This window comes from Oncorhynchus gorbuscha, linkage group LG13 (genome assembly GCF_021184085.1).
Source record: "Oncorhynchus gorbuscha isolate QuinsamMale2020 ecotype Even-year linkage group LG13, OgorEven_v1.0, whole genome shotgun sequence".
Lineage (NCBI taxonomy): Eukaryota > Metazoa > Chordata > Actinopteri > Salmoniformes > Salmonidae > Oncorhynchus > Oncorhynchus gorbuscha.
The window spans coordinates 29,738,699-29,758,192 of record NC_060185.1 but is presented as its reverse complement, the minus strand read 5'-3'; the positions used below and the strand labels follow the sequence as shown (position 1 = coordinate 29,758,192).

Sequence of the window (19,494 nt, the reverse complement as noted above, 5' to 3'; positions counted from 1 at the left end):
AGTAACATTTGATATATACGTACAGTATATCACTTACTTACAAAATTCCTCCATTGAGTGTGATATTTTAAAATACAATGGAGATGTACAGTACCTTCGGAAAGTATTCAGACCTATCACGACTCAGGATATGAACCAGATGCAGAAACAGGAGGCGGATAGTTTGTTTCTGACAATATTTATTATTAACAAAGGGGCAGGCAAAGGTCAGGTCGAGGGCAGGCAGAGGTTCGTAATCCAAGGAAGAGTCAATTAGGGACAGAACGGCAGGCAGGCTTAGAAAACAAGAACTAGAGAACTGGAAAAACGGGAAGCACCCTGGTAAAACTGACAAAACAAGACAAACTGGCAACAGACAAACAGAAAACACAGGTATAAGTACACAGGGGATAATGGGGGAAAATGGTAGACAACTGGTGGTGGGTGGAAACAAGCACAAGAAAGGTGAAACAGATCTGGGTGTGACACAGAACCCTTGACTTTTTCCCCATTTTGTTACGTTAGCCTTATCCTAAAATTGATTAAATAAATGTAAAAAATCGCACAACCACACAATACCCCATAATGACAAAGTTAAAATAAGTTTTTTTGAAATTTTAGCAAATTCATGAAAAATAATAACTGTAATATCTTATTTACATAAGTATTCAGACCCTTTGCTATGAGACTCGAAATTGAGCTCAGGTGCATCCGGTTTCCATTGATCATCCTTGCGATGTTTCTACAACTTGATTGGAGACCATCTGTGGTAAAATCAATTTATTGGACATGATTTGGAAAGGCAGACACATGTCTCTATAAAGTCCCACAGTTGACAGTACATGTCAGAGCAAAACCAAGCCATGAGGTTGAAGGAATTGTCCGCAGAGCTCTAAGACAGGTTTGTGTTGAGGCACAGATCTGCAGAAGGGTACAAAAAAATATCTGCAGCATTGAAGATCCCCAAGAACACAGTGGCTCCATCATTCTTAAATGGAAGAATTTTATGGTAGAGTGGCCAGACTGAGTAGTAGAAGTTTGCCAAAAAGTACCTAAAGGCAAAGTGTAACGGCGTTCGTCTGTGGAAGGAGAGTCGGACCAAAATGCAGCATGGTGGTTACTCATGTTCTTTAATGAAGAAAAGCGATACATGAAATAACTTATAAATATTACAAAACAACAAACGGAACGTGAAAACCTATACAGCCTGTCTGGTGAAGAACTACACAGAGACAGGAACAATCACCCACGAAATACACAGTGAAACCCTGTCTACCTAAATATGGTTCCCAATCAGAGACAACGAGAATCACCTGACTCTGATTGAGAACCGCCTCAGGCAGCCAAACCTATGCTACACCCCTACTCAGCCGCAATCCCAATGCCTACAAAACCCCAATACGAAACACAACATTTTAAACCCATGTCACACCCTGGCCTGACCAAGTATATATCGAAAACACAAAATACTATGACCAAGGCGTGACAGAACCCCCCCCCCCCCTAAGGTGCGGACTCCCGGACGCACCTCACAACCATAGGGAGGGTCCGGGTGGCCGTCTGTCCATGGTGGCGGCTTCTGCTCGGGACGTGGACCCCACTCCATTAATGTCATAGTTCCTCCCCTTCGCGTCCTGGGATTATCCACCCTCGCCGCCGACCATGGCCTAATAGTCCTCACCCAGAACCCCACTGAACTGAGGGGCAGCTCGTGACTGAGGGGCAGCTCGGGACTGAGGGGAAGCTCGGGACTGAGGGGCAGCTCGGGACTGAGGGGCAGCCCGGGACTGAGGGGAAGCCCGGGACTGAGGGGAAGCCCGGGACTGAGGGGAAGCACAGTACTGAGATGAAGCTCAGGCAGGTAGTTGGCTCCGGCAGATCCTGGCTGGCTGGCGGATCTGGAAGAGTCTGGTTGACTGGCAGATCTGGAAGATCATGGCTGACTGGCGGATCTAGCTGCTCTGGCTGCTCCATGTAGACTGGCAGCTCTGGCTGCTCCATGTAGACTGGCAGCTCTGGCTACGCTGAACAGGCAGGAGGCTCCGGCAGCGCTGTAGAGGAAGAAGGCTCTGGAAGCGCTGAACAGGCGGGAGACTCCGACCAAAAAAAGGAGAGGAGGAAAACGCTGACTGCGCTGAACAGGCGGGAGACTCCGGCAGCGCAGGAGAGGGGGAAAGCACTGGCTGCGCTGAACAGGCGAGGCGCACTGAAGGCCTGCGTGGTGCTGGAACTGGTGGTACTGGATCGAGGACACGCACAGGAAGCCTGATGCGGGGAGCTGCCACCGGAGGACTGGTATGTGAAGGTGGCACAGGATGGACTGGACCGTGAAGGTGTACTGGAGAGCCTGAAAGCAGGACTGGCACAGGACGTGCAAAGCTAGGTAGGTACACAGGAGGCCTAGTGCGTGAGGCTGGCACATTTTTCACCAGCCGACTAACACGCACCTCAGGACGAGTATGGAGCGCTGACCCAGGTGGCATCAAATCCCTGACACGCTCCGTCGGACGAATCTTGTACCTAAAGCACCAAGCTAGGAACTCCCTCATTACTCTCCACTCCACTTTCCCCATTAACTCCTTCACAGTCTCTGCTTCGCTCACCTCTAACACTGGCTATGGTTCTGGTCTCCTCCTTGGCTCCTCACGATTAACAAGGAGAGTTGGCTCAGGTCTATCTCCTGACTCTGCCACTCTCTCCCTGAGCCCCCCCCCCCCCAATACATTTTTGGGGCTGACTCACGGGCTTTCTTCTGTGCCGTCGTGATTGTCTCTCCAACTCCATTCTCCTATAACCCTCTTCGCACAGCTCCAGCGAATCCCAGGCGGGCTCCGGCACTCTCTCTGGGTCGACCGCCCACCTGTCTATTTCCTCCCACGTCGTATACTCCATACTTCTGCTGTCCATAACGTCCTCCCTTCGCTGCTCCTGCTGTCGCTGCCTGTTACCACGCCACTCGGTCCGGGTGAGTTGGGTGATTCTGTAACGGCGTTCGTCTGTGGAAGGAGAGTCGGACCAAAATGCAGCGTGGTGGTTACTCATGTTCTTTAATGAAGAAAAGCGATACATGAAATAACTTATACATTTTACAAAACAACAAACGGAACGTGAAAATCTATACAGCCTGTCTGGTGAAGAACTACACAGAGACAGGAACCATCACCCACGAAATACACAGTGAAACCCCGGCTACCTAAATATGGTTCCCAATCAAAGACAACGAGAATCACCTGACTCTGATTGAGAACCGCCTCAGGCAGCCAAACCTATGCTACACCCCTACTCAGCCGCAATCCCAATGCCTACAAAACCCCAATACGAAACACAACATTTTAAACCCATGTCACACCCTGGCCTGACCAAATATATAACGAAAACACAAAATACTATGACCAAGGCGTGACACAAAGGTCAGGTCGAGGGCAGGCAGAGGTTCGTAATTCCAAGGCAGAGTCAATTAGGGACAGAGCGGCAGGCAGGCTTAGAAAACAAAAACTAGAGAACTGGAGATTCTCTTGTCTGATGAAACCAAGATTGAACTATTTGGCCTGAATGCCATGCGTCACGTCTGGAGGAAACCTGGCACCATCCCTACGGTGAAGCATGGTGGTGGCAGCGTCATGCTGTGGGGATGTTTTTCAGCGGCAGGGACTGGTAGACTAGTCAGGATTGAGGCAAAGGCTACCCTAGGCTACCCTGGGGCGGCAGGGTAGACTTAAGTGGCCCAGCAAGAGCCTGGACTTGAACCCAATCGAGCGTCTCTGGAGAGATCTGAAAATAGCTGTGCAGTGATGCTCCCCATTCAATCTGACAGAGCTTGAGAGGATCTGCAGAAAAGAATGGGAGAAACTCCCCAATACAGGTGTGAAAAGCTTGTAGAATCATACCCAAGACGACTCGAGTCTGTAATTGCTGCCAAAGGTTCTTCAACAAAGTACTGAGTAAAGGGTCTGAATATTTCTGTGAATGTGATATTTCAGTTTTTATTTTTAAGAAAATTAGCAAAAATGTATAAAAACCTGTTTTTGCTTTGTCATTATGGTGTATTGTATGTATATTGATAAGGGTAAAAAAAAACGATTTGATCAATTTTAGAATAAGGACGTAATGTCACAAAATGTGGAAAGAGTCAAGGGGTCTGAATACTTTCCGAATGCACTGTTTGTAATTATTCTTGAAGTCCATAATGTAAAAGGGCACTTTTCCTCTTGCTGCCTACAGGTGTTGAATTTGAATTTGAGACAGTTTACTACAGCTGGAAAATAATCCTGCAGCAACGGGAAATGTGACATTTTCAGTGGATTATAATGAATTGTTGTAGGAGAAAATCAAGTCAGAAGCCTTTTTAAATCTCAAATACACTGTAAGTTTTACATTTACTGCATCGTAAATTAAGATCCTACATCTGTATACATCAGTCATGGCTGAAAATCTATTTCATGGCACTGGTATTGTATCATTTATATTTTATTTTAGATGTCCATCAACATAAACCTCCTGGATACAAAAATGTGGAAGTACCTTTATTATTTAGGCCTACCAGCGTTATAGGCAGATCACTGAAGGCTATTAGATCTCCATTGATGCTATCTGGTATATTTATATTTGCCACCAAACACACAGAAACCAAGCGTGAAGGAGGAACATAATGATGATATGAAAATATTGTGGAAGGTCACCTACTGTACTTCCTCGGAAAGAGATCCTTAACCTTGGATAACTATTTTACATGATTTTATTCATAGCTATTTATTCTCCCGTGTTTACCTTTTACACAACGTGAATATCAAAAACAAGGAGTGCAGATGTCATCACTGGACTTCGCTATTTGGTGGCTACTTTGCTAAATGGTGGCTATAAAGAACTATGAGAAACTCACTCGAAGTTACCTTAGACCACAAAGATTAGAGAATGTGTAATTTGTGAGATTCACAAGGAAATGTTGTTCTGTAGAAAGGGCTTACATGATATTTCTGGCCACTTCCCTTCCTGTTCCTGCCAAGAGAAGGTGGTTGAAAGGAGACATACTTCTGACAGATGGAAGATTGGTGCCTTCATAGAGGTTGACCTGGAAATGTCACGCCCTGGTCGATGTATTTTGTGTTTATCTTTATGTATTGGGTCAGGCCAGGGTGTGGCATGGGGTTTTTGTATTGTGGTGTGTTTTGTCTTGGGGTTTTGGTATATAGTGGGATTGTAGCTAGTGAGGTGATCTAGCAGAGTCTATGGCTGTCTGGAATGGTTCTCAATCAGAGTCAGGTGTTTATCGTTGTCTCTGATTGGGAACCATATTTAGGCAGCCATATTCTTTGGTTGTTTTGTGGGTGATTGTCCTTAGTGTCCTTGTTCCTGTCTCTGTGTTAGTTATTTCTACCAGTTTAGGCTGTTTCGGTTTTCGTTACATTTACACCTTGAAAACCGTTACAGGAAATGAATCCTGTCGGTGACAGGAGAACAATGATGCATTGTTATTACACCCTTATTATTTATGTGATAACATAAGTATTACACAAATATCTCACTTGTGGGGACACATTATGTTTGAGATGTAACTTTAACTAAATAATCCCTACACTATCAAAGGGGCACATTCAACTGCAGTATTTCATGTCCAAACGATAAAGCATCCCCAGTTTTCTTATAAGGACCTCTATAATTGGCTTGATTACAGATATCATTAACATGCTCAAATTAAAAACAAAACGTTTTGTTTCTTGTTTAGTCTTTTAGTTAGCATGGAGCTGAATGGCTTACTGTGTATTCATACCCCTTAATTTATTGCACATTTTGTGTAAATCTGAATTCTAAATGGATTAAATATATATTTTTTCTCTCACCCATCTACACACAATAATCCCTAACAACTAAGTGGAAACATTTAAAAAAATGTAATACAGAAATATCTCATTTACAGTTGAAGTCAGAAGGTTACATACACCTTAGCCAAATACATTTGAACTCAGTTTTTCACAATTCCTTACATTTAATCCTAGTAAAAATTCCCTGTCTTTGGTCAGTTAGGATCACCACTTTATTTTAAGAATGTGAAATGTCATGTTCTTTCATCACAATCCCAGTGGGTCAGACATTTACATACACTCAATTACTGTTTGGTAGCATTGCCTTTAAATTGTTTAAAGGCAATGGTGTTTATACTTGCAGCTAGCACTGCGATGCAGTGCCTTAGATCACTGCGCCACCCGGGAGGCAATGGGAGATTTTCAATGGGATTCAAGTCTGGACTTTGGCTGGGCCACTTAAGGACTCACATTCTTGTTCTGAAGCCATTCCATCGTTGCTTTAACTGTATGCTTGGGGTCATTGTCCTGTTGGAACGTAAATCTTTGCACTCTGAAGCAGGTTCTCATCAAGGATTTTCCAGTATTTGGCTCCATTTCATTGTTTGGCCTCATCAGACAACATACTGAGTGGGAAGCTCCATATTTGTTCAATTTCACAATGGAAACTTTCAACACTAGACATTTTTTTAAACTCTTCTCCAGATTTATGCCTCATCACAATTCTATCTCAGATATCTAAGGACAGTGCCTTGGACTTCAGGGTATAGTTTCTGCTCTGTGGGACCTTGTATAGACCAGTGTGTTTCTTTCTAAACCATGTCCAAACATTTGAATTGGCTACAAGGGTACTCAAATCAAGTTTTCTTTTAGTTAATTAACATTTATTTAACTAGGCAAGTCAGTTAAGTACAAAGTCTTATTTACAATGACGACCTAACCCGGCCAAACCCGGACAACACTGGGCCAATTGTGCACCGTCTTATGGGACTCCCAATCATGGCCGGATGTGATGCAGCCTGGATGCGAGGTACTGTAGTGACGCCTCTTGCACTGAGATGCAGTGTTTTAGACCACTGCGCCACTCGGGAGCCAGAGTGGATCATCATTGTAGTGACATCTCAATGATGATCAAAGGAAATTGGATGTACATGAGCTCCATTTGGAGTGTCATAGCAAAGGAGTGTGAATACTTATGTAAATGAGAGATTTCTGTATTTCATTTTCAATAAATTATTATCGGTTATTGTGTGATAACAAAAATCTATTTTGAATTCAGGCTGTAATACAACAAAATGTGGAATACGTCAAGGGGTATGAATACTTTCTGAAGGTACTGTTATGTCCAACGCACCATAATATTTCCATGCGATCAGACCCCTCCTCTGCTCTGTCCCTCCCCAGTCTGAACTATGTAGCAGAAAAAAACAACTATTGCTAGCTTAATAACCAATATCATTAACAGGTTCAAAATAAAGTCTGTTTTTAGTTGTTGGCCGCTGGATGCTTTATTTATAACGCACCATAATTCCACCTCACTTTAGTGGAGTGCTCATGATAAAAATACACTACATGACCAAAAGTATGTGGCCACCTGCTTGTCGAACATCTCATTCAAAAATCATGGGCATTCATTTGGAGTTGGTCCCCCCTTTGCTGCTATAACAACCTCAACTCTTCTGAGAAGGCCTTCCACTAGATAGAACATTGGAACATTGTTGCGGGGACTTGCTTCCATTCAGCCACAAGAGCATTAGTGAGGTCGGGCACTGATGTTGGCCGATTAGGTCTGGCTCACAGTCGGTATTCCAATTTATCCCAAAGGTGTTCGATGGGGTTGAGGCCAGGGCTTTGTGCAGGCCAGGCAAGTTCTTCCACACCGATCTTGACAAACCATTTCTGTATGGACTTTTCTTTGTGAACAGGGCCAATGTCATGTTGAAACAGGAAAGGGCCTTCCCTAAACTGTTGCCAAAAAGTTAGTAGCACAGAATCGTCTAAAACAGGGCTGCCCAACCCTCTGCCTGGAGATTTACTGTCCTGTAGGTTTTCAGTCCAACCCTAATTTAGCTTATCTGATTCAGCTAGTTAAGGCCTTGTTGAGCAGCTAATTAGTAGAATCAGGTGTGTTAAATCAGGGTTGGACTGAAAACCCACAGGACGGTAGATCTTCAGGAGGAGGTTTTGGCAGCCCTGGTCTAGAATGTCATTGTATGCTGTAGCGTTAAGATTTCCCTTCACTGGAACCAAAGGGCCTACTGTAGCCCGAACCATGAAAAACCACCCCAGACCATTATCCCTCCTTCACCAAACTTTACAGTTGGCACTATGTGTTGGAGCAGGTAGCGTTCTCCTTGAATTCGCCAAACTGCATCCTATGACGTTGCCACGTCCAAAGTCTCTGAGCTCTTCAGTAAGGCCATTCTACTGCCATTGTTTCACTATGGAGACTGCATGGCTGTGTGCTCGATTTTATACACCCGTCAGCAACGGGTGTTGGCGAAATAGCTGAATCCACTAATTTGAACGGGTGTCCATATACTTTTGTATATGTAGTATAAATAGTATACCAAATTAAATGAACGCTAGACCATTTCAATTTGAATAAATCTCTTCTTGCGTCTGGAGAACTGTCCAGTGTAAGTAGCTTTTACCGAACAAAAGGAATGTTGTTGACGAGAGATGCTGGAACAGTGTGTTGAGAGAGAGAGACGGCGAGAGAGAACGTGCTGAGAACCAGGAAGAGGACACGTCCTCCTACAGCAACGTCCTCCTCACCAAGTTGAGAGACAGAGATAAAAACAACCAACAGAAAATCTGACAAACACTCATCCTTTTAAAATAGCTGATTTCAAGTAAATTATTCAGCAACTAATAACATAGCCTCCTCACCATAACGTATCCTCCTCATGGTTATTTTTCAGTAGTTAGAATTTTATTAGGATCCCCATTAGCTGTTGCAAAAGCAGCATCTACTCTTCCTGGGGTCCACATGAAACAGAACATAATACCGAACTATGATGCACAAAACAGCTCAAGGACAGTGGTACATGCATTTAATTTAGCAGTCTATATGCCTGGAGAGGGATAGGGGCCAGTCCTGGATGTGTGACTGCAGACAGAGGATGCTGACAGACAGGTCCTCTGTTTGCAGTGAATGGCCTCTTGTGCAGGTCTGATGATTTTAGAAGCTTATCAGACAGGATCTGCTCCTGGGCAGAGGCTGGGCAGGGAAAGGACCAGAGGCAGATCAATGTTAAATGCACCAAATCCAGCTAGAATTCACAATCAAAACAATAGCATTATACTTGCTGATGTTAGAACATCATTTAGTATTCAATTCTATTTCAACACAATGCCAAAATGTAATGCCAACCCGAAATATAGTAAAAAATAAAGAACAAATTACTTTTAAAAATGTGTTTCAATAAGATATCATTACATATTTTACATGCATTTCACCGACCTAATGGTAGATTTGAGTGTATGATTAATTTCAAATCAATTTATAAAATGATTTCCGACAAAATATATTATTAAAAAAACTCAACGGCTCTTTGCATCAATAACATTTTGAAGGCATAGTCCACTGTCCCTCTCCTGTATAAAAAAATACGTGTATCGTCATGTTCCTATTGTGCCTTTAATAAAAGTACCACTTATTTACTTACGCACGCACTTTGTGTGCCTGTATAACACCGTGCGTAAAATGTTCTCCTTGTTAACCGGCTCTTCAGGTGCGCCTTCTTTAACTGCAAATGTTCCCTCCCTGCTGTACATGCTCTCACCTAGCGCCTAGGAGGACTGGCTGGCGCCTCTGCTCCTTTAAGGCAATGAGGAATTAAAGTGGCTGCAGAGGCAGGGGAGAGGGTTATGAGGCAGCGAGGGTTACCGCATGGACCAACGCGATTAAAAGGGCAGTGGGAAGATGCGCGTGCTTGCCTCTTGCTGGACGGAGAGCAGTGGTGAAGATGGTCTGACTTCAGCTCATCCGGATTGGGTTTTCATTCTTATTGAACTGACCATTTACTCTTTATGTTAAGTTATTTTATTTGTCACGTTTTGTTTCCCAACCTGCTTCTATTTTTCAGTTTTCGATTTAAGATGCGTTTTTTGGATTCCACATTGTTATTGTTTAGGTGTCCCGGTTTTAACACCCAGACAATTTTTTGAGGACATATCGTTGCCCGCGTGCCACTACCCTGACTCAGCATCACACCTGGACTGCAGGCGAGCACTGTATCCCCCTCGAGCATCCCTTTGAAGAGCAGGGGAAGTAGCAAGGCACCGAGGACCAGAGTAGAGCTGCGCAGAGTCGGATCACAGCTTTAACCAAGACAATCAGAGATACACATACTATATCCTCCAAGCGTAAAGAGGGGTCGGAAAGGGGAGAGGAAGAGTAGGCTACGAGAGTACCAGGGAGGGAGTTATAGAGAAACAAGGAGGAGACGGTGAAAACATTCAGATCAGCAGAGATTTGGACTGGTTACTAGAAGCTAGTAGCAAATGTTTAACATTACACCTGCCACAGAACATAATTATAGGAAAGCAGCGGGCAAAGAGTGCGGAGGAAGACGAGAAAACATAGCTTTGGGGGATTTGAACGGAGCGGGGCATGTGGATATTTGCAGTTATCTTTTTCCAGAGCATCTTAAATGGTAAGTTTAATTTTCACATTTGAATGTTAGTTATGTCAGTAATTCAGTGAGTAAAGCAAAGTAGATTAGGGGGTTAGAGGTCACCTGTGTTACACATAATAACATTGTATGGTTGCCAACAGTGCTAGGGAGAGAGGGAACCAGAGTGAAATGTGCTTTAATCTGTTTTACCTATAAAGCACATCATTGGTTAGTATTTGATAGAATCACATATATTATGTTTTTAGGCAGTTAGGGGATTTCTTATGATGCTTTCATTATTTAATTGCTTGCTGAGGAAATAAATTGATGTTTGTTCAAGAGAGGTTTGATAAAGTAGACGTGACCTTAAGGTTTAAACCTTAATTGTTGTAAGTTACATTTACTACATCGAATGTAACCCATATTTTCATGTCTGGATGTATATACCGGTAGGCTATGATTTCAGTCCGAAGTAGCATGGGCCTCAATAATGAGTGACGTATTTTATATACTGGACATTTGGTTTAACCCCCTTCCCCTCCCCCATCCAATGTATTTATTTAGAGTTGTACATTTTAAAATTCAATGTCGGGTATTCAGATTCGAAAGGATATTATGGACATGTAAAAGCTGATAATATAGCCTATCATTTTATGTGAATTAAATTGATTCATTTAAGTCTATCCTTAGAGATTTATGATATTAGATTAAAATACTACATTGATTTTGAATACATGCATGCAAGTTTTCATTAAACAATGCAATACATTTCTAGCCGTTGCACAGGGGTGAAGACATGTAAATTAACAATAATGGTGTATCAATGAGAGAGAAAAAATGTAAGCCACCAGGACCTGATAATGTTGAAAAATGGCTTACCAGAAAAGGGACCCCTGTAGACACTGCAAACACGTGTTTTATTTCTTATTGAGATAATGCTGGTAAATAGATTTGAAAGAGCTTGCAGGCCATATATAATGTAACAGAAATAAATAACAATGATATTATAGAATATTACACACATAATTATTCTGTCTCCTTTCATGTGATCAATTCATATTGATTTGCAATCTCCAAAGATTGAAAAAGACCAAGAGATGACAGAAAGACAATTTCTTAATGCATTCAGTTAAAAGGTGTGTGTGTGTATATTTGTGTAGTGTGTGTGTGCTTTCATAAATCTGTGAATTTGCAATGTGAAGCTGATCGGGGAGAAGTGTAAATTGATACAATTTATTACTTACACAGGATCAAATAAACCATTATTTATTGGATATAATCTCTTCCCCAGGAAGGGAGTTATGACAAGGCTGGGTGTGTACGGAAAGGGGTAGAAAATATATCTTCTTACAAAATGTAAAAGCTGTCAAGATGGGGGTGTTGCAGATATTGTAAGTTAACAGGGTAGAACCTCTGGATGTGGTTATGTCGTAGAGGGTCGCTGAATTTACTGCATCAGGCAAAAAGGGGGCATTGGAGGTTTGGGATTAACCCATTGTAGCACATCGAGGGACGTTCATTTTATACCAACGCAGATATGACAAGTTGAACCCAACCCACTTGGCAAGAAAATCAATGGTTAATTTCTAGTTCCTTGTTTCACTCCACCCCCCCCCCCCCAAATCCCAAAACTAAAATGATACATATTTGACTATCATCCCCTTTTCCTTGTAATGCAATTCTCAGTCAGCTGCTTATTGCCATCTATGTTAGGCTATTCCATCTCTACTCCACATAAAATCTTATCTCCCTCACTCACACTGGCTTCTGTGGAAACTCATAAAAGAACAATAAGCATTCGTTGTTAATTATTATAATTGTGCTGTGACATTATATCAACTGTCTGGCCAGCCTGGATCCATATACTGTATAGTCTAAGAAGCCTTCATATTGGCAACCTAATATAAGAATAGAATAAACGGTACATGCAAAATGTATATTGTATTATTTGGGAATGGCTTCATCCTTCTGTGTTGTTCTATTGTCCTACATGTTATGCCTTTGTTGACAGTGGGCATAGAATGCAGTTGGAGCTGTGATCATACTTTATTTCGCTGCACTGTATTTCATTATGTTTTCTGTGTTTGGTTTTCTGAAGATGGTGATTATCATGATAATGATGAGGTCTGTATTGACTGAGCTGAGCTGACGATGGTAGAATGAAAGACCTTGTAGTTACACAGAGAAATTGGATTCTAGAAAATGTTTCCTTTTTAGAGTTAGGTTTATCTATAGATCCTATTAAATTACTGTTCTAAATACTCAATTTGTATTCTAATTCCTAATTCTATAGGTCTATCACATGCTCACTGGCCTTTCTCTATGGAAACCTCCATTATGGGTGTCAGGAAAGTGTGAGTTTGGCACAATAAGGCTATACTGAGTGGTGACCTGGAAGTGCTTGGTAAGGGCCCAGCCACTTCCTGAGCCCTTATTGTGCATATTCTGGTATAATGATAATTGAGGATATTATACATGAAATGCACAATACAAGATACAGCTAAAATATCTAATTTTTGAGAAAACTGGGTCAGTAGATTAGTTTTCTCTGTTGTAATTAACCCCCGAATACAAAATACTACAGGTATGATATTTTTAAACATTCTTATAATTTTAATTCTGGCCTATTAACTCCATTTATCCATATCTTCCAAAGATATTATGATTTTATTTTGAACCATTAAAGCATTTATAAAACATGAATTAATAATACGTAACTTAAAATATGTATTTATTTTGTGTACTGTGGGTGACCTTTGATCATTTTTATTCAAATTGAATTGTAATTAAGAGATACAGTAGGATATAGCTATCTTTAAATGACTAAGGAAACATGTTTATTTTTGCTCTCTGAAAGATGCCTTAAAGCAAAACCAATCCAAGCTCCAATTCTGTTTGTAAAAATGATGAGGCGAGGCAGCTCACATAGGGCCCTTATTCATGGGGTGCACGTTTGTCTTACTATTGTTTTGAACATTCGTTTTAGGACTGAGCGTTCTACTCAATGCATTGTCAATAAGTGCTGATAAAGATTTCATCAAAAGTGCATTACAGTGGCTTGCAAATACAATGAAATGTCAAAAGGAGGCAAATAATTAATAGGAAAAACCTTTGTCAGATTGACTTTAGATGTTAGCTAGCTAGGATTGGGGGAGACCACCAGATTTTAGCTAGCTAACGTTAGCATTGCTAGCTATTTTTGACAAACTTTGCTAGCTAATGACAACATTGCCATCTATCGAAAGTACATTTTACAACATATACTGTATATCATGGCAAAGTTGTTTCCTACTAAATATGTGCAATGTCAATGTATTACCAGCCCACTATACTGTAATTTAGACAAAAGAGTCATTGGCCTCCATTCACAATGACTGGGCTTATCACAACTTCTTGGGCACCACTATGGCAGAGGGCGGCTTGAGAACGTTCATAACAATGGCATGACTCGACAGAGTGACTGAGGTGCAACCTGCAGATTCCAGCACAGTGATTGAGAGACAGACCTGAGCAAGGCCATTTGAGATGGCCTACATCTATTTTGTCTTCAATAAATTAACATTTACCTTAAGGTCAATAGGTCACGCACACTTCTCATGTACACATTTCTATCTCAATCAACTTGCCCGTCTTTCACGTTGTCGAGAGATGACTCTATATATAAACTAAACAAACAGGGTAGCCTAGTGGTTAGTGGTTAGAGCGTTGGACTAGTAACCGGAAGGTTGCAAAGTCAAACCCCCGAGCTGACAAGGTACAAATCTGTTGTTCTGCCCCTGAACAGGCAGTTAACCCACTGTTCCTAGGCCGTCATTGAAAATAAGAATTTTTTCTTAACTGACTTGCCTAGTTAAATAAAGGTAATATATATATATATTTGTTTAACTCAACAGTTTCAACAATTTTACTGAGTTATAGTTCATATAAGGAAATCAGTCAATTTAAATAAATAAATTGGGCCCTAATCTATGGATTTCACGACTGGGCAGGGGTGCAGTCATGGGTGGGCCTGGGAGGGCATAGGCCCACCCACTTGGCACCCAAGCCCATCCACTGGGGAGCCAGGCCCAGCAAATCAGAATTAGTTTATCCCCACAAAAGGGATTTATTACAGATAAAAATACTTCTCAGCAACCCCCCTCCCTGCCAACATCACTTAGTCTGCCAAGTTAGCATGACAACACATTAGGAACCTGAGAAGGGAAATACAATGGAGACTGGGGGCAGCTTGATTTGACTAAACTTGGCAGAGAGGAGGAACCTGTGTTTCAGTGGAGTTAATCTACTGGGGGCAATTAAGGCAGCGCACTGATTACAGATCCATCTGTTCCTGTATAGTGAGGTGCTCCTCTTGTAAGACGTATGCCTTTGAATCCTCCATATCTATTTAAAGATCTTTAAGACTTACTGTCTTTTGGTAGCAGTGGCCTCATGCAGGCAATTGAGGAGGACTTAGTGGACTAGACCTGAATGAGAGAACATTTAGTAGATAGATGTGTTCAAAGTTGACCTGTTTTTCATACCCCACCCTACCATGAGACATCCATGTCTTCGTCACTGGAAAAAATAAACGATTGGGTTTTATATCATTTAAAAGATTACAAACAGTGTTATCAAACTATTAAAACATTTCTTGAAATAAATGTTATCAGCCAAAACATGACACTCACCGTCAAGAGTATGCTACGTCTCAACTGATGGTGGGTACAACACAAACAGTTCAGATGATGTAAAATAGAGTCTAAGCTTCAAAATGTGTGAACATTTTTAAAATCTGAGTTTACAATATTTGCAAAAAATAAATGCAAAAATGTTTACCTTTGAGCACATCTAAACCCTAAATGTTTTGTCATTCAGGTCCACAAAGTTACTTTCTGACCTTCGTCAACTAGGTATCAGAGCAGCACATGTGACCTAGCTATGAAAACGTGTATAGTAAGGCAATAAAATATATAGTCTCACTGTGTGTTATTATTATTATAATTTTTTGTTGCTTTTTACCCCCTCTTTCCACCCCAATTTCATGATATCCAATTACGATCTTGTCTCATCGCTCCAACTCCCCAACGGGCTCGGAGAGGTCGAAGGTCGAGTCATGTGTCCTCCGAAACATGATCCGCCAAAACGCGCTTCTTAACACCTGCCCGCTGAACCCGAAAGTCAGCCGCACCAATGTGTCGGAGGAAACACCATTCAACTGACGGCCGAAGTCAGTCTGTAGGTGCCTGGCCCACCACAAGGAGTCGTAAGAGCGCGTTGCGCCAAGTAAAGCCAAGTAAAGCCAAACTCTCCCCTAACCCGAAACGAGGCTGGGTCAGTTGTGCGCTGCGCCATGGTACTCCCGATCACGGCCGGTTGTGACACAGCCTGGGAATGAACCCGGGTCTGTAGTGAATCCTGAATGACGGCGTTGCAGTGCCTTAGGCCGCTGCACAACTTGGGAGGCCCTCAATGTATGTATTGATAGATACAGTACCTATCTGAGAAGTAAATGTGAGTTCAGTTCAAACATGATTTCATCACTTGTTTAAGGTCAATTATTCCCTACAGTAGTTCCCCTTTTCGAGGGTGTTTGCTTGTGGAAAAGTATGTGTGGTAGCATTGTTGTTGTCATTCCTGAGGAACGGTTGCTAATGGTAATGTCTGATAATGGAGACCCTGATGTGTAATAATGGATCTCCCAGTTCACACATACTGACTCCATAATGAAGATGCCTACTAAAGATGTTCAGCAGCCGTGTTGTAGTCTAATTAGTAATGGGGCATGGGAGACTCACAGTGGTGGTGGTATGTTTCACTGAATGTAAAATCTAATTACAAATCAGACTGTTTATCCTTAAGGATTCTGCTGAATCAGAACAATATAATTGCATTATCACCATGTAAATGGCTTTCACATTAAAATGTTAACTATACCGTTTAGCATCGACGGGGGGGGGGGGGAATGCACACAGATTTATATGTTTGATCAACCATGTAGAGAGGGGGTGCGTCTGGCATAGACAGGTCATGTTATTTTATGTCGTGCTATTTTATGTCGTGTTATTTTATGTCATGTTATTTTAAAAGGCTGAGCACTGAGAAAAATGGCTAATGCAGTTTTTAGAGATTACCCACATCATAAATACATGCACTAACTTTCTACCTATGTCTACTGCACATACTGTATGTTGGATTAGGACTACTGTGTGTGTGTGTTTGTGTTTAGAGCCCAAGTATGATGTAATGTAACTCATAAGAACGCAGTGAACAGGACAGATGTTGTAGGTGTGGTCGATGTGGCTAACCAAATCAAATTGTATTTGTCACATACTTCGTAAACAGTGTAGATTAACAGTGAAGTGTTTACTTATGGGTCCTTATCAACAATGCAGAAAGAAAAAAAGAGAAATAATAGAAAAATAATAACACAAGGAATAAATACACAATGAGTAACGATAACTATTCACAAAGTCACAAAGATCACATAGAATTTATGAGGGAAAGAATTAATTAGTCACTTAATCTGGTACCTAAATGCCCATGCTTTGACCTACTCACCCATGTGAATTAACTTGATTGATCCCTATATGCCCAGTGCACGTGTTTGCTCTGGTATGGATGGATCACCTTGGTGACTCTCTCAGGGTTTGTCCCTTTGAGCTTGGTATTTTCCTCACATTTCATCTGCTTCTCTTTGTCTTATTGACTGCCACTCCTTTACCTCCTTCTAGTGTTTCATCTCTTGTACTGTCTCCTATGTCCTTATCACAGATACACTTCTCAATCAGTCATTCTGTGAATGCACCAAGTTATGTTTCCTGAGGTATTTTACAATTAGAGTCTTCAGAGGCCTTTTATGCATAGTACCAATAGTAAAGTAGGCTGAGGGGTAATAGAGGCAGGACAGAGGCAAGGGTGGATAGACAGTGAAGGAAAGACAAATTAGTCCAGCTTGGTTTCTCGACACGGCTTTATTTTTAAACCTGGCACAGACGGTAAGATTTAAGACCAATTTAGAGCCTGCTATTATTAGCTGTCCATTTTAAAAGTGCTGTCATTTGCTGGGTTGAGGAAAGATGTGTGTGTAGGTGTGTGAATGTATCTGCTGTACCCAGAGGAGTCAGATTGATGCTTTTGCATCCTATGATCATTCTGGTGTGAGAGACTGCATGTCTTTGTGCTTATTTCTATATGCCATATGCTCAACTATGAATATTTCTGCTAACCCTAGAGTCACCTTTCATATTAATGTGTGCTGCTGGAAAAGACCAGAGTGGTTTAACGATCAAAGGCTAGGATCACTGTTATGGTTTCACTTTCTGGGCGTTTTCTACACTATAAGATGCAAATACTGTTTGTGTTCACAATATACTAACTTCATATCTGTTCTCAGAATACAGAGAAAGAGACACAAACCACAGTGTATGAATGAGCCTGCATTCCAATGAACTTGGATCAGTTACCAATTTGATGTTTTGATATGCTCAGTTGCACCTCCAAAAAGAGGTGGTTCCTTTTTAAAGACTCTGTGTCCCCAGGAATCAGTAACTTTGTGACTGCTGGTAAATGTCTCATTAGTGTTGCTAGCCTGAGCTTTATTATGTGTTGCTTTCCCTCTCTCTATCAGCCTTTCCCCAGAAGTGATTATGCTAATTGCTGTTTGATCAGATGATTACATTATAATTCGATTAATCCGGAGTACTAAATGCTCTGAATACATTTGCGTCTGCTTGGCTGGCTGGCTGGCTGGCTGGCTGGCTGGCTGGCTGGCTGGCTGGCTGGCTTTACAGAGCTAACGTCCCCTGTCACACAGCGAACACACAGGAGAAAGAGACAACCCTAGAACATGTATGTTTTGGAGGGATGGGGTGTAGTGAGGAAGGGGGATAATAAAGCAAGCAAGAGATTGACGGAGAAGAGAGGAGGAGGCAGGTTGGCTGGGGGATTCTTCAGGGAACACATGCTGTGCTCCTTAGTGTTAAATAAACATGTTTGCTTTACGGTTTGGATGTGATAAATGTTTAATATAATACGTCTATAACGATTGTCAAATAGGTCTGGAGTATTTAAGTGAGTGTGGCACATAGCATATTTAAAGGGCCCTGGTTATGGGGCAGCTAATAAGATGACAGGAGCCAGCTGCTGTGACATTAGCACTGACACACTTCACAACGCCAGCTGTTCATGACGGACTTCTGTTTAACAACAGTGGAATGTGGATCAATGTGATCACTTCTGTTGGTTTCTCAGCTGGTGTTACATCACTGTCTAACAATAAATGGGGTGTTTGCAACTTATTTTACATTGTCTACATGGTTTATGATCACCTGGGCATTTTCAGTTGATTTTGTTGACCTTTTCACCTGTTCGCCTATTTTACTATTTTAATTCCGCCTCCACACTGTCTACATTTGCCACCACTCTGGAAGATGCTGTTCCCATAGCGAGCATGCAGGTTGGCAGTGATGAGTATATGCAGGACAACATCATTGATGCCCCTGCACCTGTGGTCAGTTCATCATTAATTCTGCAGAAGAGTAATCAGTCTCCTTCCAGTGTTTGTCTACATAGACAGTTATCCATCCACCATCTAAAGACCCCTCAAACTACGCTATCAACAGTATGTGATATACTCAATTATTCTAACTCTGTGTGAGGAAGCTAAGCAGGGTTGTATGTCAAAATACCGTTGACCCCATGTCCTCTTGACTTGGGGTGTGTTCAGTTCGGTTTACCGCTGCGTTTTTTAACAGCCTTCGCGGTATGTTTGATCCCGTTTGGTGGCTGTGGCGAGGTTTGGCCTGGTCAATATGGGTGTGACAAATGGAAATCGCAAAACCCGTGCAGCACACCATACACAATCGCCCTCTGGGCCACCATAATCATGCTGTCTTTAACTGGTTGTTCGGTACAGTAGCATTTCCTGTACAAAGGAATCCGACAAAGGATATAAGAAGAATTCAGCACACTATACTCAAAAGGTTCACTGCTCGTTCTTTATTCATACAGTCCAGTGTGACTATGCCCTCCTCATCTAAAAGGTTGCCACCCAGTGTTGGTCTACTATATCATTAAATGAAGATGGTCTAACATCTTGGCATTATCTCTGTAGG

At 41.8% G+C, this 19,494-nt stretch overlaps 1 protein-coding gene across 1 annotated transcript in view; it reads left to right on the top strand.

Annotated features, from left to right (window-relative positions):
• The first annotated feature begins 9,649 nt into the window (after positions 1-9,649).
• The window catches only part of LOC123992684 (Down syndrome cell adhesion molecule homolog), a 141,961-nt gene continuing 132,116 nt past the window's right edge, over positions 9,650-19,494 (top strand). The window contains exon 1 of the mRNA XM_046294087.1: positions 9,650-10,438. Coding sequence (XP_046150043.1) covers positions 10,396-10,438 — 43 coding nt within the window. The 5' untranslated portion in view covers positions 9,650-10,395. The remainder of the gene's footprint in view (positions 10,439-19,494) is intronic.